This window comes from Sitophilus oryzae, unplaced genomic scaffold (genome assembly GCF_002938485.1).
Source record: "Sitophilus oryzae breed Bouriz unplaced genomic scaffold, Soryzae_2.0 scaffold_1440_pilon_pilon, whole genome shotgun sequence".
NCBI lineage: Eukaryota > Metazoa > Arthropoda > Insecta > Coleoptera > Curculionidae > Sitophilus > Sitophilus oryzae.
The window spans coordinates 3,512,506-3,537,008 of NW_022146105.1; the positions used below are offsets into that span (position 1 = coordinate 3,512,506).

A 24,503-nucleotide genomic window follows, 5' to 3' on the forward strand; every position below is an offset into this window, starting at 1 on the left:
TATTACTTCTGTGTGTGTATGAACGTAGAGGTGGCGACATCTAATCAATGATTTATCATATTCTGTCTTGGTTTCGCTTAAAATGCATATACGCTGAAAAATTTTACGAGGAAAATATAGCTTCGAATCTGACTTGAGCTTTCGCTGCTCTTGGATTTGATATCTAGACAAGAAGAAAATTTGCATATTAAAAAGGCTTTTGTGGCGGATGTGGATTTTTACATTTGTATTTTTGTTTCACGCATACACTTCATACAGTGAAGTGTCTTCTTCGTGACTTTTTTTAGAAATTCATTAAAAATATTTATTTTTCGGAAAAAAATTCTTTTTTAGATTCTGTTTTAAGAACATCAGTGATTTTTATTAAAATCCATAAAGATGTGATTTTTAAAATAACGACGGAAACAGAAGAAAAAAATTGAGTTATAACCAGGTAAATCTTTCCTCAAAAAGACTTAAACCTTTTTAAAAGATTTAAGTCTTGTCTAATTTAAGTCACACATTGTAAAAATAGTTCTTTAGAATTATACAGGGAAGTTTAAAAAGAGTTTTACATAAAGAGTTTTAAATAAAATTCTGTGTAATTATTACATAGAGGATTTTCCATAAAATTCTTTTTCTAAAAATATTGAAATATCTTAATCTATAGGTACTGAATAATTTTTAATATATGACCATTCTTGAAGTATTATAATTTGTATACTGATTTATCTGCACATTTAAAATAATATAAATTGTAAAATAATTTTTTGTTTAAGCTTATTTGGTATTTCCGAGTAAAGAATTAAAGCACAAATCATTTTGAGAATTACTTAAGTTAGCTTTAGAAAAATGGCTTAAAAATCAAATGAATTAAGTCAATAAAATAATTTAAATCAAAAAGACTTACAGATTACATAAATAATTATTTAATTGTCTTAGGATTGCGAAAAAATAATTAGTAATGTAAATAAATGTCTTGACACTGGTCTTGCAGTGCAATAAATAGTTTTGGACTTATCATGCAGGGTTCAGTCTTGGTCTTAGTTTTGCCGCAAGACTCTTGTAAGTCTTGCATGTTTTAATATATTCTTAGTAAACACCTTTAAAAAATAAAACTTTAAAGAATAAATGTTATTAGAATATTAACACTATATTATATGAAAACACTATTTGTAATAAAATTAAAACAATAATTCTGAACAAGTATGTAATTTCTTACATCATACGTGAAAAAAATGTAAGACCCCAAGAGTCCTGCATGCTTGGTCCTTGGTCTTGGTGTTGCAGAAGTTTTGCTCTGGTAGGTATTGGCGATGGTCTTGCAGATCTAACGCTACGCTTTAAGACCAAGACCAGTCTCGCGAAATGTAAATTTCTTTCAAAAAATTAGCAAAAAAATAGAGAAAATATAATAAAGTATGTACTATGATATAAATAGTAATAATTAATAATAATTATAATTATAATTAATAATTAATAATTATAATTAATATATATATATATATATATATATATATATATATATATATATATATATATATATATATATATACTATATATATAATATATTATAAATATATATTATATATTATATAAATAATAATAATTATAAAATAATAATAATTTTTAAGTTTTTTTATTCTTTTGAAAATATACAGTGCTGTAAAAAAATATTTGTTTTTTCTGAAAATCCAGAAAATCGTTAAAAAATCCAATTATAGAAAAATTATTGGAAAATGGTTGAAAAATATACTAGTTAAAATGTGAAATCCATTTTGATGTTTTTTCGAGAAAGTTTTGAAGAGAAATCAGGACAGGAAAAAATCGGAATAGGGGCAGGGGAGCGAAAAGGGGCCCGCTATAGATTTTCCTTTTAAAAAGTTAGGAAGAAGTTGAAGTTGGCACGCCACAGTGGCATCTTACCTGTATTTTACAATGTTAATTACATATCTTACATGTCCTGGAACCTCCCATGTAGCGTCTTTTCATTTTGCGATTGGTTTGGCGGCAACGCGCTCGACGTCTCATTGGCCCGAGCCAGAAGAAGGCGCATGGATAGCAACCGCACTGGCAAAATGTTAAAAGCGCTCCAGAGCCTAGTGCTTTCCGCGATCCCGCCAGGTCCACTAGTGTCCGATTTGCTTCCGAACCGTGAAACACGCGGTTCTTGTTTTCATGGTTCAGTCGGACTGAACGGCTCCGGTATGAGTTCGAAAGTGTTGGCAGGATTCTTCCTTTTGTCCTACCTATGCATCGCCAAAACTGCAACTTTGACAGGCAATACTGCTAACGGTATGTCATTTCAATTTTTTTTTTGATTTTTCAATGTGCCGGTCTTACTACAAAAACTGTCACCTTGGCGTAGATGACCAAAGAAAAATTACCTAACAATCTTGAAAGAACTGTTTCTGAAAGCTCCATGGACTTAATATTAAAGTCACGTAAACTTGAAATGCGAAACATGTCTTTTGATTCCAAAATAAATTATTTTACATACATATTTTACATTTCTATATATACATATACGTATATAGGGTGGTTCATCCACTGATGAAAAAGTTGTGTATATACAGGGTGCGTCTTAAATAACTGCAAATATTTTAAGGGGTGGTATATTTCGACCCCAGAAATAAGTCTATTAAGTATTTTTGGCAAAAAAAAAAATTGGAGAAATTTGTATTTTTCGAAAATATTTTTAATTTTTGGTTAAAAAACACAATATCTTGATAACAGATACAAGAAAGAACACCCAGAAAAAATCCAGTGGTGTTCAAAATTTAAGGCAAAAAAATTCTGCTACAAATGCTCTCTCCCCCTTTCTCAGTATATATTTGAGATTTGAATTTAATTTTCTTGCAAAATCATAGTATACAGGGTGTCCCAGAAATAAGTGCAAGTATTTCAAGGGGTGGTAGATCTCGGTAAAAGAAACATATTTTCTCTTTATCATTTTCAAATAAGTCCAAAATAACGGAGTTATTTTACTTTGAAAATTTCCAAAAAAAAGATGTTTTGCAAAAATTGGAGAACCACTGGATCTTTTGTTGCCATATTATCAAGAAATTATGTTTTTTAATTAAAAACTAAAAACATTTCCAAAAAATTTCCAACATTTTTTTTCGTAAAAAAATCCTCACAGGCCTGTTTCTAGGGTTGAACTATACTACAAGTTAAAATTCTCGCACTTATTTCTGGGACACCCTGTATTTTTAAAATATTTTTTATCAAATTTATATTTCCATTAAAGTAATATTTTTTTAAATGGGAGGTTATAATATTTTTTAGGTCAACGGATTTGCTATAAATACCAGTCCCTCTTGTTTTAAACTTTGACAATTTTTAAACTAAATTGTCTACATATTTAAAATTACCTTTATTATTATTCTAAAATTTATATTATTTTATATTTTTATTATAATACTTCAAAATGGTCATATATCAAAAATTATTCAGTATAGATTAAGATATTTCAATATTCTTAGAAAAAGTATTTTATAGAAAATCCTCTTCTTAAAAGATATACAGAGTTTCATTGAAATATCTACAACTCTTTATGTAAAACACTTTTAAACCACCCTGTATAATTCGAAAGAACTATTTTTACAATGTGTGCATAACGCACTCATCGAGGGAAAAACGAAATTACATATTATACAGGAAATCTGATTCGAGTTTTATTGTGGTTGCGAGTGGGCCACTCTGTTTACAAGAGGGCCAAATAATTTATAAGTTTTAAATTGATATACCGGGTGGTGTATGGGCGTTGGAAACCAAAGAAATCCCTTGCAAATTTTGAACTGTCCAAATATTGGTTCCCCTGTTGATTTTACAGTAAAGTCGTTAATAGGTTAAAAACTGCGTCTATTTTTAAATAAAAACTGAACAGGTAACAATGTGTAACCAGATAAATGTCAACATACCTTAAGTCCTCAACCTATGATCTTGTCAATTTGTTGTGCTGTTTACGCTACTACGTTATAGTACCTACAGTCAGGGGCGTATCCAGGATTCGGGAAAGAGGAGGGCTAAAATAATTATTAATATTAGAGAGAACCATAGACTTAAAATAAAATATAGACTGAGCATCTCAATCATAAATAGCTGGAACATGCGGTCAGACAATGTCTTGTTATTGTTTTAGGTTATAACGAGTGCGACACGAGCGATAGATAGGTTGTCTCTGTGGTAACGGTCGTTCCCTGACGACTCTGCCGAGAAACACAACACTGTCTTTCGTTTCTCAAGTACACCCGAACTCTCCGTATCATAGCCGGGTAATTTTTTTATTTTAATGAAGCTATAATTAAATTAAAAATATATCGTCTTTAAACTTTTTTATATTTTATTAAGATTTAGGACAGTTTTTTTAAAAAAAGTTTAGAAAACACGTCTTAGACTCCAAAAAGGATAAAAATAATAAAATACACGTTATAGAAGAAATTTTATAATCGAAATTACGTAATTTTTGAAATTAATATAATAAATTATTAATTTTAGTCCCCTAATATTAATCAAAACAGGATCTATTCCACAGATATAATAGAATCGGCGACAGAGAGAGAAAAAAAAATATGATTGTTGTAATTTTTTTTCTGGTTAAGTGATGTCTTATTATGTAAAATAGAGAAAACATAAATCTGTTCCATTAAAGCAAGGAAGGTGATAGGAAGGGGATAAAATGAAAACTACATTTATTTAACTCGGTACTGTCTTTATTATACCGGGTGCGTCCCAAAAGTGGCTCAACCCCATAATTTTTTTATATTTTCAAATAAAAAAACAAGATTTAGTATGTTAGTATATGACATAAATTAGGATTGATTGACGCATTCAATTGTTTTTGGTCACTTTCTGTTTCACCGGAAATGACTATAACTTTTAATTTTTAAACGGCACCCTCGGTATATTTCTACTTTATTTGATAGAAAATGACACTCTGAATAGAATGACATATCATATGTCAACTTTTGACACTTTCGCATATGGTTTAATTGTAATTGTAACACGTGGTTCATAACGACAATTTGACTCGAAATACCAAGTGTGTGGTATCAATATATTCATAAAAAAATGCTTTTTCCAAATATGCTAACGAGTCACCCTTGTTCCATTTGAAAAAATTGACATATGTATGATTAAAAATATGATTTGTACATCTTTTAATCGGCCTAGACAAGACACGAAACCCATTAGACGATCAAAACTATTTTTCCAAGGCTCCTTGATTAAAACTTAGTGTTTTTAACAACACCATGGCACCCTGGATTGAAATTTATAATACGATTTGTTTTTAAGCGACAATGTCAAAAGTTGACATATGATATGTCATTCTATTCAGAATTCTATTATCATTTTCTATCGAATAAAGTAGAAATATACCGAGGGTGCCTTTAAAAATCAAAAGATGTAATCATTTCGGTGAAACAGAAAGAGACCAAAAACAATTGAATACGTCAATAAATCCTAATTTATGTCATATACCTACTAACATACAAATCTGTTTTTTTATCTGAAAAAATAAAAAAGTTATAGCGGTGAACCACTTTTGAGACGACCCGGTATATTAAAAAATATTGTCTCATAATGTAATATCATATTAAAATTCTTGTATGTTATTTTAGATTCTGAAGATAATTTTAGAATAAACCGGAATATATTTTTAATAAAAACATTATTAATTATTAACAGGGTTATAATTATGATTTTGTTACAATGTAAGTAAGTAAATAATGTAATATAAGAGAAAAAATTCAGATTTTACATTTTACTAAAATATTATCTAAATAAGCGCCTTTCTACAACAACGCCACTGACTCCCAATGGGTAAATTGAGAGTTGCCTACGGTCGAAAGTTGTTTCAAGACTTAAATGGATTATTTAAGTCAAATTTCTTGCAAATTTGGCACTGACGAACCATATTTTATAGTTCTTGAACAGAAAAAGTCAATAAAATAAACAATTAAAGACTACAAGCTAAGAAAATGCGTTAATACAGCCGGGGATATAGCGGCAACAAAGCTTTACCGCACACGTGCGACGCGTACTACAAGGTAATAAATGAATGAATAGGCTCCCTCGCTTCTATCGGTGTTGTCATATTGTAAAGAACTTATCCTTTTTAAACAGTATCCGACTTATAATTTAGTAGTATAAGGACTATTTAATACATCTATGGAATATTAAAACCTACTTTATTAAACTGTAGTATTAATATCTCAATATATGTGTATAACAAGAAAAAAAATATTGATAATATTAAAGACGGGACAACATAGGCTGGATGAGGAAGGCTCGGTCGACTGTACCCAGAAGTAAACATGTGTACAAAAAAGATTGTTTGACCGCGTTGTGATGTAAATAGTGTAGTCTATATTTTATTTTAAGTCTATGGAGAGGACATAATAATTATTAATTATATTTAATATATTAAATAATTATAATCATATTAATATAGTATTACATTGATGAACCAATAGGGGGGGGGGGACTTATCATTATTAAATATTCCAAAAATGCAATACCCGCTTCTATACAGTCACGTGAAGATTTTTCAAAATATAAATATATAGTAAGACATCTATAAGAATACACGAATTTGAAGCATCATTGTTCTTTTTCTATCCACAAATAAGAAAAAATGAAGATATGAAATAATAAATAAATAATAATTTAATTAATACCTTTTGAGAAATTTCCGGCCTTCGTATAGTCTGAGTTGATGAGAAATTAAAAGGAATATGTTCTACAAAAGAAAGAAAAGAGTAGCGGTTTTTGTCACTTTAGCACAATGTTTAATAAGGCTAAGTAAATATGTTTAGGTGTATGTAGCAAGGCCATTAGACTGATTAATTTTTGAAGGTATCAAATTCACCCTCATAGGTTTTTACGTATGGTCGTTAGGGCTGATGTTACGAAACAGGAAGCTCTATTTACTTTAAATCGCGGCCAACATATTTTCCAAAGATTTTTCCTACAAAATGGTGTTTACGAAAATTCTAATCTCTGACTTTTCGGCACTAGAATTTATTGACTGAATTTTTTCAAAAATAAAATTTTCTAGCTCTTATTTGAATTGTTTTGAGAACTAAATTTTCAATTTTTAACTTTATTGTTTCCATAAACACCCACTGAAAGTGATCTGTTTTAAAAGACCATATATTTTGATTATTTAAGTAGGTAGGATATGAACCACACTTCATTATTACAATAAATCTACCTCAAATCTGTGTCATTAACATCTGGAAAATGATAAATATTTTTCTTCTATTCCAGTAAACATTTAGAATAGGTTTACTATATTTAGATACCGGCATATCTATAATTTATTAGACATCACTCTTCAGTTATGCGACGTGATATGACACAACATTACATAGAACATAAAGAGATATGAAAGATTAATTAATATAAATTACACTTTCATGTCTTGGGTCACACAGAACATTTTTTTAGGGTGTTACAAATAGAAGTCAGTTAGTGTAGCATTAATGATTCCGATAATTTACCAGAATCTGTTTTGACAGAAGATATATCCTGTTTGAAAAAAAAAGTTAGAGAGATAGTACCTTCTGATATGTGTTTTAAAATATATATTTTTAATGATTTTAAACTTCATTATTTCAGTTATTTACCATAAATATTTGGCACGAGAGAAAAATAAACAAATTTATTAAAATAAATATTTGAAAATTCTTTAAAATGGCATTTATCACTTTTTTGGTATATTAAATTTATCCACAAAAATGAAAAAACACAGCCTAAAATATTGTTATGAAATATGTGACATGATTGAAACATATTTCGAGAATTTCAGATTTTTATTAAATTTAAATATGATATAATTTTATTTCAAATCTGTTCATATTTATTTTCCTGATAAAATTATTAAATTTTAAAATTTTTCTTACTGGATTTTTGTACTATTTTATATACCGGGTGCGTCTCGAAAGTGGCTCACAGCTATAAGTTTTTTTTACTTTTTCAGATAAAAAACGAGATTTGGTATTTTAGTATATATGACATAAATTAGAGTTGTTTGACGTATTCAATTGTTTTTGGTCACTTTTTTACAATTTTTGATTTTCAAATGTCACCCTCGGTATGTTTATACTTTATTCGACAGAAAATGACTCTCTGAATAGAATGACATATCATTTCAACATTTTCGCTAAAAAAATGTATTTTAAATTTCAATCCAAAGTGTTAAAAACACTAATTTTTAATAAAGGAGAGTTGGAAAAATATATTTTATCGTATAATTTTTTAGTGTTTTATCCTGGCTAGTTAAAAGATGCTCAAATCGTAATTTTAATTTAAAATAAAATTGTCGTTATGAACTGCATGTTACAATTTTAAATAATCCATATGCGAGAACGTCAAAAGTTGACATATATGATATCCATTCAGTGTGTCATTTTCTATCGAATAAAGTAAAAAATACCGACGGTGTCATTTAAAAATCAAAAGTTGTAGTCATTTCCGGTGGACAAACAGAAACTGACTGAAAACAATTGAATACGTCAATCAATCTTAATTTATGTCATATACTAACATACAATCTAGTTTTTTTATCTGGAAAATTAAAAAAGTTATAAGGGCGAGCCACTTTTGAGACGTACCCGGTATAATTATAATTTGAGTAACTTGGCAATATCAAATCTAATAAAAATTTAGATGGATGTAAAATGGCATATTTGAATCTCTCAATATTTATGCATACGTTATCAGATCTACATATCACACGAAGAAAGATTCTTCTTGAGTGGAAAATTAAATTTTTGCCATTTTCCGCCGTTTAAAGAAGTTAGGGCGAGTTTCGGAAATTTATTTTTCCGGGAACGTTTAAGTTTTTAACATTTTCAATATTTAACACCCCAGAGATTTTCGATTGTGTTAAAAGTCGAATGGGAATAAATCAAGTTATCGTGAAAAGTACAGAGAGACCAGTTGAGAACTTTATAAGCAACTTTCGAAAGTCGTAAGCAAATAATAGCCTTGGTATAAGAATTCCAAAAACTAGAGTTGCAGTCAAAAGTTGATTGGTGATGGTCAATCTTGTAGATTGATAGTCAACCTTATAGATACATATATTATGTCAACCTTTCTTGACTTATAATTCATTATACAGTCTCAGGGCTTTGACAAAAGCCACTATCCGAGACGGTTTTATAGAGGTTAGTTCTCCATCTCCGATATCAGTCGTACCAAAGTTTATGCGCAATTAATGATGATGTTTTTTGGTGTTTCTCCATTTTCCCCATAGTATTTACATTTGCCGCTGTTACATTGCTTCAATCTACTGAGGTGTCCATTGAGGAGACCATTGAGTGTCCTGTTAAAAATCTCGTGACAATCCGCAGATTGTTCTTATTTAAATCAATGCAAATCTTTGATTTTTCCCGGTCGTCCTGAGACACTAGAAGTCCTGAGAAGCGGCCTAAGACACTAGCAGCATAATATAAGGAAACCTAGAAGTCCTGAGAAATTTCTTCTAGTGTCTTAGACCGTTGGAGGATTCCCATTACAGGTTATGGATGGAGTCTTCCACATTCTTGAAGTATTGCATCTCGGACCGAATCAACTACATATCTGCAAAAATCAAACTTTTGACTGAACCTCTTTAGTTTTTTGGAATTGAAATTGCCTAAATTTAATAAATCGTAAAGTAAAAAACAAGAGTTATTACAGGAGAAAAAAAGGTGCCCCATTATGTTTGGTGAAAACGTTAGAACGGGAAAAGCTGCCACGTTATAAATATGTCCCCACAAAAAAAGAAACGAAACCCAATTACCACTTTAGGGCTGTCGTCTGTGGTTAGAGTCCTCCCCCAACAAAAGCGTACGACGTTAAATTTGACAGTGACTTTCTACCCAATATAAGGGTGAAATATTTAGTTCTGATTCATTGGTTCTGTCGATAAGTAACAGTGATGTAGGGAGGGGAGGCGCCCTATTTAGAAAAATAATCGAATAAAGCAATATTTTTCGTTAATAGGCTACTACCACAGATAGGAAAAGCTGTAATTTTCAGTGATGAAATATGTTTTTTTATTAAAATATGTATACAACATTCCAAAAAAGTTCTATGTCAGACTCTCTATTTGGCATATATTATTATACTCGGTGATTCAATCTGTTTAAATAAAATAAAATATGATGTTTTAAATAGCATCAATGCTTTTTTATTTTCAAAAATATGTCATAACTAAAATTACTTTCTATAGATATTCTGTACAATTATTAGTTGCTAATAATAGCATTAATTTAAAATATTCTCTATAAAGTATCAAAGTACCTAGTATTTTTTTTATTAAAATATTTTTACGCTACCTCGGTACGCTACTGAGTAAAAGAGAAAAAATAGGGTAAAACGTTCAGCAACCCTCTAATCATCGTATGACAGGGTGCAAGCTATTACATTATTGTTAAATAATGCATGTTTAGCTAAAATTAGGGTGGAGAAGAATAGAACAAGTGCCTTTTAACTTACGTTGGCACATTGAAAAATTATTACCCTTGATCAATGGGAAGTTAAATCAATTTTTACCGTAAAAATGTGCCGTTTTTCATCTCTGAAAAGGTAATTTTTCGTTAAGATAGAGATACAGTACACGCTAGGGTGCACAAAAAAAATATTGTTTTCTTTTAATTACCGAGAAAATATCGTTACGATGATGAAAAAAAATTCTGGTAAAGTTTGAGATCTTCATATTAATTTTCTATTTCCCATTTAAATAACACAGGGATTTTTTTGAAATTTTATTGCGTTCTAACAAATCGGCGTATTGTAAAAATCGATACATATTCTTGTAGGAAATTGAACAGTCTTCAAAAAAGGTCTGATATGATTTTTCACTTAATGGACTCGTTTGAAAGTTATTGAAGGTAAAGTTCAACTTAAAATCGTATATGACAACTTGAATTTTTTATATTTTATCACGAAATAATGGCTCAAAAAATACCCTTTTTTTCATAAAGTTCATCAAGTGTGTGTGTGGGTGTGGGTTCTTAATATATAATTATTAATTATCGGTAATTACAGTATTTTTAGGGAAATTTGGTCCTCCAGTGAAATGCAAACCAACCCGTGACTGTTCTATCGATGAACAGCTGCCGTACGCAAAGGACAATATAGCTTTTTAGATGATAATTTTTTTATTAAGTAAATCTGCTACACCTTCAATAACTTTGAAACGAGTCGATTAAATGAAAAATCATATCAGACCTTTTTTGAAGATCGTTCAATTTCCTACAAGAATATGGATTGATGTTGACAACACGCTGATTTGTTAGAAAGCAATAAAAATAAAAAAAAAATATTTTTTTTGCCGTGTTATTTAAACGGGAAATAGAAAACTTTTATATAAAAATATTGAACGATATTTTCATGGTAACTAAAATAAAAAAAAATATATTTTTTTTGGTGCATCCTAGTACATACTATTATTTCTAAAAAAAGGTGTTGATGGCGCGAGACAGAAGTACTAAGACTAAGTGACGATTAGATGACCATTAATTTAAAAGAGAAAGAGGGGCATTAAGAGTGGTATTAAGTGACAGTGTCCATGAACATTGGAGGATTAACATAGTAAATGGATGAAACGGTTGGCCTTAAACGGCAACCAGATAAAAGACCCTTTCGCCGAAAAGGGAGCGTTATTTATTCTTATCGTCAGTATGTATCGTATCGAAAAGATTTCTCCGGAAAATGAAATTTTCTAACCGTTTCCCGGCCTTACTTAAACAAACCTACGTTTGTTTTTTTCTCTCTTTGCTTTTGCCCATGTAAATTTCTGTTCGAATATCCTGTGAGTGTTTTTTCTTCTCTTTTTCGTTCCACAACCCTCACGTGATTTTTCAACTTTCATATAAAATTTTAAAAATCAGAATCTGGAATAAATAAATATTATTGAAAATAAGTAAAAAACATATTGGGTTTAGAATCAAGAAAAGTTCTTAAGTTTTGACATTTTAACCAATTGTAATATGTACATGTGCCTAGGGGTGTGTCTCCCTATGTTGTCATAAAATAGAGCATAAGTAATTAAAATTTAATGACAGTCATTTTATTACCCGAATTCAGCGTTACATCAGGCAAACTTTGAACCTGAGTGTTTTGTCGTTTCAATAACTGCACTATTAAAAACTAAAATACTTAAATATTATGACAAAGCCACGATTTTAATATTATTTCACTGCGATCAACATCGGAACTGCGTGAAATACCGAGTGAAAACTTTCTGAAGAGTTTCTGCCGCAGCGAGCGCTGCGGTCGAAATTTTTAAAATCAACTGAAATGCAACAAGCCTATAATGTGTCATTTGGAAGCAGATTATGTGTCCATCAGCTGAAGAATTATGATATTTTTTCTCTCACTAGATGAAACATAACTTTCATAACAAAACCATACTCCTAAACCCAGTGATATTTTAGAAAAAAATACATTCCATCAATCATGTCTAATAAAACAGAAGTTATTAGTTATCAAAGTTGTTTATTTTTGTCAGTAGAAAACAAACAGGTCACGATATGGACACAATTCGGCCTGGTTAACAGAAAATGGTCTGGAAAAGTAAACTCAAACATAAAACTAGAACCCTTTAAGCGTGGCATGTATTTCATCGGGGTGTATATTCAAAATATAGTAACTTCTTCAGACTCTCTCTCTCTTTCTCTCTCAGTCTGTCGACAAAATTAATTAGCTTAATAAAATATTTGCTGATAATTAAACTCTCAATTAAGTTGATTCAACCTTCTCTTTAAATTGATAACTTCTAAGTTTGTCCTAATTCATTAGTTAAAATCCGTTTACTGTATTATAATGTAGTTAGTGTAATACTTTTCGAGTCCTTCAAATTAATTTGAAGAAAACTTAATAAAACAAATAGAAAAATTCTGAACAATACACTTTTGACTGAAAGTGTCTCTTCTAGTACTTCTGAGTACCATTATAGATCCCGTAAGTGCCCTTCAGATCGTCTCGACTCTATCATTTATCAAATCACATTTTTACGCCGCAAACTTATGAATTTTATAACGTTTTAATTTTTCTAGGGGCTCCCTCCCCAATTTTAATGCGCTTTTCGTGATTCGTATAAAACATTACCCCCGAAGATTTGCCACAGAATATGGTTATCTCGAAATCTCGTCTCGTTTAGTTCACCCCAGTTTTTCGATGTCCAATGTAGCCTTTTGTACTGGAATAATGAGATTTATTAGCCAAATACTATTTTTTATGTATAAAGAACCTTTAAGAAATATGTATAATTAATATAACCTTTCATAAATATTATTATTATATTATTGTTGAGTTATATAAATAAGAATTTTGTACGGTATAATTTGCCATAAGTAATTATTTTATGGAGATAAATACAGAAAATCATTCCTTTTTGGTATTATATCTGTACGTCTGTATTTTCGGGGCCTTTGTAATATTGAAAATTAATTTTAATTAATTTATTTGAAAGTTTACATTCCACATTCCGGGCCTAAACAAAGGAGGTTTGCTTCTTTTCAGAATTAAATCTTTTGATGGATGTCTGCAAAAATGAGTTTATATTTCTGACTACTGTACGTTTAAAAGTCCGAAAATACTTTGAAACTTTATTATTTAGAAGCTTTTAACCTTTTAACATTATATATACATAGTTAATAATACTCTTATAATAACTTATCAGTCCCCTCGATATGTTTCACCGCCTACTAGGAAGTCAAATAAGACACAAACACCTCGGAAGAGACAAAATTGGGAGTGTTTACAAATAAATAGACGCTCTGTTACATCTGTTGGTCTTTAGACGACTGGCAGCTGAAAGAGCCATGTTTGTTTTACTAAAGTGAAATCGCGGTATAACTACAGTCTGCGTTTATTCAAACTCACCTTTGTGATGTTCCACAATTTTGCAATATTTTTAAATAAAAACTAGGTGAAAAGTGATTTGTTGAGAAGTTGAGAGTTCTATGGGAGTAGCGATGGGAACTATCGAATGAATTAGACTATCGAATGGTTACTGAATGAATGATTTCAACTATCGAATAGTTTTATTCGAATAAAATCATTCATTCATTTGTATACTAAAGCATATGTGACAACCTCGCCGTGCGACTAAATGGTTATCGTTGCGCCACGACTATCGAATGCTTTTGTTAAATGAAATTTAGTATTGTGCGTTTGATTTTGTGTGCGTCTTGTAGTTCTTCCAAATTTTTTATAACTTCGCCTTATAAATACTATGCTATTTTTTGCGTTTATTAAAATATTTAAAATACTAAAATAGTAGTTTTTTTAATTGACGATTGTGTGCGAAGTGGTCAAAATTTTTCCGAAAATTGTGTGATTTTCCGTAGCCCGATCTTTTAATTATTTAATTTTTATATGGTATATTATGGTTAGGTTAGATTGCAATTACTTACAATTAATTTTAAAAATACATATTTGTATTTTTAGATGTTTTTAATAATATGAATTAGTTGAACTTAATAATCATATTTAAGTAATGTAGTTAAGTAAATTGTTGTCGAACTCAAATTTTGGGGGTGAGAAAATTAAATTGAAAAGTTTTACAGGTGCCAATTTAAAAAAAAGTTAACAATGTTTGTATTTTGTTTATGCTAATTCTCTTACATGTAGTTTTTTGCGAAGAAATATTTCATTTATGTTTTAAAGTAAATGCCAGCAAAAGTAAATATTATTTTTAAATAATAATATAAAGTAATAAAAAAAGTAATATAAATAATTTTGATTTCTAATTTTTATTTATATTTAACTTCCATTACACTGCATGCTTAGCAAAAATTAATAAATGTTTATATTTCATGATTTTAAAATTTGTTGTTGATATAACAAATTAGTTCTGTAATTATTATTATTTAATAAACCAACGTTGCCATTTAGAGACTATATTATTTTTAAATAGGATCTAATATAAATACTTTTGACTTCTATTTGTTGTTGATATTTTGCTACTACTTAAACAAATGTTTATATTATTAAATGATTGTAAATTTTGTTGTTAATAGGTATAACAAATTATTACTGTTATTATTATTTATTAAACCAGTCTTTGCTTAAAAACATTAAAAATCATTTTCCTACATCCAAAATAAACAGTATTATTGCAGTGTAAGAACAGAATATTAATAAAAAAATGCAAAACATATAGATATACTATCCCCAACTAACTAATGCTAAAGAACAATATTCTTTGCTAATACCAACTAATACAAATATATGGCAACAGCGCCCTTCATAATATATTGTCTGTGTAAATACTAGCACCTCAATAAAAAAATAATGTGTCCTTATCTTTATTTGACTCCGCAAAAAATCAAAGATGCCGGCTTCTTTCATAGCGTTGCCACCGACCGCTGTCGGGTTTCTAGGAAAGAAACCTACGTCGCCGGACGACAACTAAAATCCAGTTTATATTTTATTAAAATCGATCCTGACGAAGGAATGAATTTGATAAATGAATGAATTTTATAAATGAATGGTTTTTGCTGCCGAATTACTAGAATACAATATTTTAAGGCAGATGACGCTCTATTCGATAATTTTTATTCGAATAGTTTTCGACGAATGTTTTCTTACTAGCTATCGAATTATTCGAATGAATTGCAACTATCGAATGTTTCGATAGTATTCATTCGATAGTTCCCACTACTATATGGGAGTGTGTGTGTGTGGGGGGGGGGAGTTAATCATCGCGACCTCATAGATCTATTGTACGGTACGGTGTCCCACCAGGGCCAGTCAACTGAGATATACGACCTTGAACGATCTGTTTTTGGGGTAGTTATTTCCTGGGGCGCTAGATGGCGTATTTTTATTTTAATTTTTATAGTTGCCTAAAAATTGCGTACAAAATTGTTTTTGTAGTTGCCTATATAGGCCTATTAATTAAGTTCTGTCATTGTTCTGTATGTCAAATCAGTTTTCCGGCTTCCTCCTTCCTCTTCAGTTGTATTTTGCCATTGAACGGAGATGTGCGTTTCGCTGTTTTCTGGTTGTTTGGCTGTGTTTTTTTGTAATCTTCATTTTACAATCGTGATTTTGTATTTTTGAATTTTTTGAACTTTGTTTTGTGTTTGATTTTTAAGATCTTTATTAAAGGTAAGGTCTGAGTTAAAGGTCTTTGATTTATCTAACAATTTTATTTAATAGTCCGAGAAAGTGAGGTGAGGTAACCTAACCAAGTCCAAATATTCGTGAATTTTATTTTTTAACAATGTAATATTTACAACGCCATATATTTTTACAAAAAAATATTGATCAACTCCATATTTTTGTACATAAATTCCACAATGTGATATTACACAATTGTTCAAGTCCATAATGTAAAAAATACACGTAAATAAAACATTGTTTCTAATGGACGTCACTTTCTCTTGTATTCCAACGATATTTGTTATGTGTTCTTAAATCTGGTACTATAATAAATATTATACTTTTAAATCTGTTGTTTTATTTGTCTGTAAAATGTTTCATGGTATAATTTTCTGTAAATTAAAATAAATTATTTATTGTAGGTTTTTATGCACATAAAATGATATAAGCAAACCATTTAACACTTTACAATAGTTTAACCTGGTTTAACCTTTATATATAAATCCTTGTTTTTTACCATTTGACTTGTTTGCCAACTTGGGACCAATCAGATGACTACACATTATTTTGTAGAAATCTGATTGGCTCTAACTGGCGAACAAGTCAAAACGTCTTGCTTAAAAATAAATTGCATCTATTTAAATTTGCCGCCACCTTTGTTACTTTCCTGGGCGGCTAGATGGCGCCAACTTCAATATACAGATTACAGATTTCTCTACAAATTTGAAACTAAAAAATGCATGGGAGTTAGCGTTCTTCTTTAGTGTGTTCTGTGTGTCCCACTTTCTTGAGTTATAACTAATCATACAGTCTCAGGGCTTTGACAAATGCCAGTATCTGAGGAGGTTTTACAGAGGTTAGTTCTCAATCTTCGATATCAGTCTTTAAATTTTATGGCACGAACAGTTTGGTTTGGTTTGGTCTCAGCGCACTCAGTGCTGAGGTGTTCTGGTGTTTCCCCATTTTCCATATAGAATCTGTACTTGTTCTGGTTTCTTAGTTTCAATCTACTGAGATGTTCATTGAGGAGATAGTGTCCTGTTAAAAACCTCGTGACAATCTAAAGATTGTTCAAACTCAAATCAAGGAACATTTTTTTCTCGGTCGAAGCCCTGAGAAATTTTTTGAGTGTCTTGAGAACTTTGTTTGATTCCCATTCCAGGTTACGGATATGAAAAGTGACATTATCAAGAAATCTACTGTATTTAATCTGTGACTAAGCAAATAAAGTGAGGATACAAATTCTAATTAATTGGTTTTGGTATGGGTTAATTAAAAGAGGGAAATCAAAGTTTGGGCATGTTCAAAGATTAGATAAACATTTTCGTTGGGGTCTGAAAGATCTGCGGCGATTAGAAATCAGGCTACGTCATCACAGGTAACGTCGATCGTTAAGTTGGAAAAGTAAATAATTTTGAATGCGTGCGTCGGGCCCTCATCAAGAACTTTTCTTTGATTGGGCGTACGTGTTTTTGGCGAAGGTCAAAAATTCGAACAATTTCATTGAATTTGGCGGAAGTCGGCGGGGGCCTAATGCCCACATTTTTAACAAGTCGACGAGCGTTTCAACTGGATCAACGTGCGGAATGGCAAGTAAGACGGTGCGCCCCGCCCTGGCTAGGTGAAGTTATCGGCAGAACTTTTCACATCGCAATTTTCCAGATCGCTGTTGGTATTATTCTTTATCCAGAGACGTAACCTCTCATGTCTTTAACGCTGACGTTCGTTATAAACTTCCTTGTTAACGATTTAACTCCCTCTCTCGCTTATACATAATGCATTTTATAAGAACACACTATATACAACATGAGGACGATGATAATCTGAATACTTTCTTTAGAAAAATTTGAATAATTTTCTTTGTAGTGTATTGTAGATTGTAGCTTGTATAGGAAAGGGGGAGGAGTTATCACCAGTACCTTACAGATCTATTGTGTCCCCCATTTTTGAATTATAACACATTATACAGCCTCAGGGCTTTGACAGAAGCCAGTATTTGAGACGGTTTTACAGAGGCTAGTTTTCCATCTCCGATATCAGTCGTACCAAAGTTTATGGCACGAATGGTTGTCTCGGCGCACTCAGTGATGAGGTGTTCTGGTGTTTCCCCATTTTCCCCACATAGTCTGCATTCGCCGCTGTTTCTTAGCTTCAATCTACTGAGGTGTTCATTGAGGAGACAGTGTCCTGTTAAAAACTCCGTGACAGTCCGAAGATTGTTCTTACTTACATCAAGGAAGGCCAAAGAATTCCAGGTTACAGATGGAGTCTTCCAGGTTCTTGAGTTCTGTTTTAAGTTGGTTTCCACTGGAAGCAGAAAGTTTGCAGTTAGTGACTTTCTTTGTATTATAATTATTTTTAACAAAAGTCTATAATTTTTTAAATGGGGGTATGTTAAACCAACAAAAAATCAAACCATTTTTATGAAAAAAACAATATATGTTAATATTTTATCAGCTTGTAAATTGCTATTTGTTTTGGCATCTCTTATCCATTAAGTGCCCGAAACATCTGCTAAACAAAAGTGCTACTTAGCGGAGATCTTTTGAAATATAATACATTTAGGTACATATTGACACCCAAACCTTTCAGATTTGTTGTTTTAATTTGTACAGTTGTGAACATGTAATATGGTACAAGAGGCTACAAATAACTAAGCCTTTGTAATAATATATATTAATTTAATATAGTTATATTAGAAACGATAGTTTCTAAGCCTTTTTATGAAAAAGATGCCCTTTAATATAGCGCCACTGACACATGTAGTAAGATTTTTATTTTTTTGCCTTCTATTCGCCTCTAGCTGTCAACAAAAAATCAATTTTGTAAAATAGAGAGGCCGAGTTATTTTCATTTCCAAGTTATAGAACCCAATTTTTATTGGTTCGACTTCTGACTAAAATGGGATACATTTTAATCTCCTAAGAGTATTACGAGATCTTTTGATGTTTTTCCCTTAAGGTTATTACATTTCAAACTAGTCGAATCTGTTCGAATATATTTTTCCATTCGAAAATACATTTTCTTGGGCATTTTTTTTCCAGTGCATATATCAGGAAGCTTTTCGTTTTAACTTTCCTGTTTGTTATTACAATTATTAACAGTATGAGCGCAGAATGTTGGGCTTGGTCTGGCTCTTCTTTTAAGGAGAAGTGAAATGGAATAAAATCGTTCTTGTTCTTTTTGCGGGAAAAAGCAGCATCAAATTTTGTAAATTGAAATTTGAATACCAAATGTTGGTGGCTGGAACAATGGCAATAGTCGAATCACCTGCAACTATCAGTTTCTCTTTCTTTGCAGAAGAAATTTCTTTTGCATGAAACGCAAAAAATATGAAATACTTTTTAGGCACCGACACAGACATATTTCCTTAAAATGTTGTTCTTAACATTCAGCCATTCAGACCTTTGAATAAAAATTAGCCAATAATGGGCATGTTTTCGTCATGTCACCTACATATTCTGTTAAAACTGCTGTTATTTACTAATTAAAAGGTATAGAATAACAAAATATAGGCCATTATAGACTTACGATAACAGTAATGTGTAATGTATGTAAGGGACTTTCGAAGACCACTGAAAATGAGTAAAAAATAGCCAAAATGGGCATTTATCGACTTTTTTCCATATATGTATGGAAAAACTGCTTCTAATGTAAATGACTTATATGCAAATAAAATACTTCTAAGGCCTATGAAAATGTGCAAAAAGTAGCCAAAAATTTGATATTTTTTCGACTTTTTTCCATATACCGGGTGCGTCTCGAAAGTGGCTCACCCCTATAATTTTTTTAATTTGTCAGATAAAAAATCGACATTTGGTATGTTAGTATATGACATAATTTAGGATTGATTGGCTTTTCAATTGTTTTTGATCATCACTTTCTATTTCACCGGAAATGACTACAACTTTTGATTTTTAAATAGCACCCTCGTATATTTCTACTATCATACGTCAACTTATGTCATTTTCAGTTTAAAAAAGTCGTATTTTATTAAATTTCAATCTAGAGTGCCATGGCTGTGTTAAAAACATTAATTTTTAACCAAGGAGCCTTGGAAAAATAAATTTGATCGTCTAAGCTTTATCGAGTGTTGTCCTGGGCGGTTAAAAGATGCCCAAGTCGAATTTTTAGTCATATCTCTATTTTTTCAAATAGAACAAGGGAGGCTCATTAGCGTGTGTGGAAAAGCATTTTTTTACGGAGTTTTCTTATAAATTTAAAGTGTCAAAAGTTGACATATGCTATGTCATTTTATTGTCATTTTCTATCAAATGAGGTAAGTCCAATTTCCGGTGAAACAGGAAGTGACCGAAAATAATTGAAAACGTGAATCAATCTTAATTTGTGTCAAATTTTAACATACCAAATCTCGTTTTTTATCTGAAAAAATAAAAAAGTTATAGGGGTGAGACACTTTTGAGACGCATTCGGTATATAGTCATGAAAATTGGCGATTTTGTTAAAACTGCTGTTATCTGCTAATTAGACAGACTGTATACAGACAGAGACATATTTCCCTAAAATTTCCTTTAACATTTTGCCACTCATATATTTTATGAGTTACATTAAATGAAACCAACAAAAATCAATATTTTAATTAGTGAAGTGATTCTTTTAAGCTATTTTAAAACTATGATCTTGCAAGTTCTTGTTACAAGGGCCCATAGATAAAATAATATAAAGTAAGATAAAAGGAGATCTTGCTAAAACGTATATTTATCAATTAGATTAGCGTCAGGATTACTTAAGGATATCTCTGAGACAGATTTATGTTCTGTAAAATATTTCTCGTTAGTTTTTCCTTTTCATTCTTCTCTCTTTAATACGGGCGGTAGGAGGAAATAGATTGAAGTCAGGTTAACCACAGAAGAAGTAATATATTTATATTTCTGCAGCAATATGCTTGTTTCAAAAATGATTTAATGTCTTATTTTTGTTTTCGTGCACAACACAATCTTGGTGAAATTGAAACAGATATATTGGAAATCTGTAGGTGCAAGACGATTTCTATGTGAATCTACTCTCAAATGCAAAGAAACGGAAACATTTTTGGTCTAGTTTAAAATGTTATATATTTTTTATTTCTAGACCTACTTCCTTCATTTTTTAGCAAACTGTATATAAATATATCAACTTTAATTCGTAAACTCAGTTCATTATAAACTTTTGTATTTGAAATTTATTATACAGGGTTAATCGAAGAGTTGTTTTTTACCCTATTTTTAAACCACCCTGTGCAATAATTTTATGAGGAAATTTTTCTAAAACATTTTTTCGGTCAGAACCATGTTTCCTGAATATTTTGTTTTTCGACTCATGTCAACACATGCCTTGGTTAATTTTTAAGAGCACAATGATCTTTTTGATGTTATTCTTCATAATGATGAGGTGGCTTTGGTGATTATTGTTGTGTATGATTGAATACGGTTCTTAGTGTGGAAGATTGTGCAAAAATCGTTGATCTTGTTGAAGATGGCCGAAATTATGAATATTCGCTTGATCCTTGAAGAAGAGCGGGAAAACATAACATAATATATTTTCAGCCTCATAACAGTATGAACCGATTGTCTACAGACAGTTATAGCAGCCGGTGGAGGCAATACAAAATATTTGAGTATTTTTTACAAATTTTTTATTTGATTGTTCATTTAGTTATTACAGTTATTTTTTTTAATATCCTTAGTTCTGTTAGTGTTACTAATATTTATTAAAACCAAGCCTGTATCGCTACTTTTTAACGTTTTTTAAATTTTAATATAAAGTTCTAATCAGTGTCGATATGATATTACGACGATAGTCACCAAGACACTTCATGATATTAAAAAATAACATCAAAAAGTAATGATGAAAAAATTGCAAAATGTTTGTGGCAAGTTCATTTTGCTCTTAAAAATTAACCAAGATATGTGTTGACATGAATCAAAAAAGTCTCAGGAGATATGGTTCTGATCTAAAAATAATGTTTTAAGAAAAGTTACTTACGACATTATTGCACAGGGTGTTTTAAAGTTAAGGTAAATAATAACCCGTCAATTAACCCTGTATAATAAGCCCATTACTAAAGTTTATAAAAAAACTGAGTTAACGAATTATAGTTGATTTTCAGAGCTGTCAGAGTTTCAATAAAAGAAACATATATTTTCTCTTTACCGTTTTTCAAATAAGTCCAAAATAACCGAGTTATTATACTTTGAAAATTTCCAAAAAAATGATTTTTTGCTAAAATTTTGAGAACCAATGGATCTTTCAGATTTTGAAAAAAAGTTCATGGCTTACTAGATATTTCGAAAAAAAACAAATTTTGGCTATTTTAAAAAAATCGTCTCTATTTCCGTTATAATTCATTTTAGAGAGAAAAGTTTTTCAGATCAAAGTTGTAGATAATCATATCCTTAATGAGATTGTGCCCTCCGTTTCTTTTCTAAAGCCTGTCATTTTTGACATATGACACAAACATATGTTTTTTTAAATGGAAACCATAGTTGGCCATGACTTCATAAAAAGCGCCATTTTTTAAGCTTTTCAGCGATATAAGCTATATGTTTATTTTCGAAAAATTACTGAGTTATAGCCAATTCTTAACTTTCTTGGCTAATTTCACTTAGTTGGTATGGTATTTTATTCTGTTATGATTTATAACTTATAAAAAGACAGAATATTTTATTAAACGGTTCTTTACAATTTACCTTACACAAAATAAAACTTAAAAAAACTAATATCACTACATACACTTTAAGTTAAGTTATTTTAGCAAATGTTCAAAAACCGCCATCCTTTTGAGTGTATAAAATGCATCTTTTTAAAACTGAATTACAAGCTTTTCCCACAGAACAGCCGGTCGACTTTAATAAACTTCTCCTCTCCTAATTCATGCTTGCATGATGCCTCTCTTAATTGGTAAGTTCTTATGTAAACCTTGTTGTTAACCATACAGCATAAAAAAAATCTAAAATGGATTGGTCAGGTGATCGAGGAGGCCTATGCAATTAGTCCACCTCTTCCTATCCCTGAATTTGCATAAGATATAAATAATTTTTAACATTTCTTTCATTATGAGGGGGAGTGTCATAATGAAAGCAATGTTGGAACCACCCTATTGATGCGCGAGTATCTAAATTTATCTTTTCTAAAAAACGTAAGTAACGTTCACCGGTCAACGTATCCTTGAAAATGTATGACCAAGAAAAGTTGAACCAATAATCCTACACGCTTTTTTTCATTTGAAAAATTCATATTTACAATTTTTGTTTATTTTAGTTTACAAAGTTTGGATGTGACAGCTTCACATTACTGAGAGCAGCGACGATTGAACTTGTTCGCATGGCTAACTAAGTGAAATTGATTAAAAATGATAAGAATTGGCTATAACTCAGTAATTTTTCGAAAGAAGCATAATAGCTTATATCACTGAAAAGCTTAAAAAATGGCGCTTTTTATGAAGTCATGGCCAACTATGGTTTCCATTTAAAAAAACATATATTTGTGTCATATGTCAAAAATGACAGGCTTTAGAAAAAAACGGAGGACACAATCTCATTAAGGATGTGATTATCTACAACTTTTATTTGAAAACTTTTTGTCTAAAATAGATTATAATGGAATTAGGGACAATTTTTGAAATAGCCAAAATTTGATTTTTTTCGAAATATCTAGTAAGCCATGAACTTTTTCAGAAATCTGAACGGCGCATGTTTATGACGACAAAAAACTGCAATTCTTTCCCCATTTAACCGATACTCTATCTCTAGTAGTTTCCGAGATACCCATAGAGAACATCGTAGGAAACTCACCCTGTAGTTGATTTTCAGGGCTGGTAGAATCTCAATAAAAGAAACATATATTTTCTCTTTACCGTTTTTCAAATAAGTCCAAAATAACCGAGTTATTATACTTTGAAAATTTCCAAAAAAATGATTTTTTGCTAAAATTTTGAGAACCACTGGATCTTTTCTGGATTTTCTTTCTTGCAAATTTAATCTACTACCAATGGTGCCATATTATCAAGAAATTATGTTTTTTAACTAAAAACTAAAAAAAAAATTCAAAATATTTTTTAAAAAAATTCCGAATTTTCAAAATTTTTGATTTGCGAAAAAAACTTTATAGTCGTGTTTCTGGGGTCGAAATATACTACCACTAAAAATATTTGCAATTATTTAAGACTCACCCTGTATATAGTTTGCTAAAAAAAATCATGAAAATAAGACTAAAAGTAAAAAAAATATAACACTTTACACATTTAGCATAAAGAAATAAAAATTACAAAAAAGTGTGTTCCTCTAAAAAAAGAAAAAAGTTGAAATAATGCATGTATATATTAAATTTCCTTGTAATGCCATAGAGTAATGTAATCAAGGATACGGGAACGCAGCCTGAATAATAAAGGCAATTGAATCATGTCGGAAATAAAA

At 30.4% G+C, this 24,503-nt stretch overlaps 1 protein-coding gene across 2 annotated transcripts in view; it reads left to right on the forward strand.

Annotated features, from left to right (window-relative positions):
• Positions 1 to 2,098: 2,098 nt before the first annotated feature.
• Positions 2,099 to 24,503, forward strand: part of LOC115876826 (neurotrimin-like) — a 167,587-nt gene continuing 145,182 nt past the window's right edge. For both annotated transcript variants that reach the window (XM_030892796.1, XM_030892797.1), the window contains exon 1: positions 2,099 to 2,274. In XM_030892796.1, the coding sequence (XP_030748656.1) occupies positions 2,187 to 2,274 (88 nt within the window). In that variant the 5' untranslated portion in view covers positions 2,099 to 2,186. The remainder of the gene's footprint in view (positions 2,275 to 24,503) is intronic.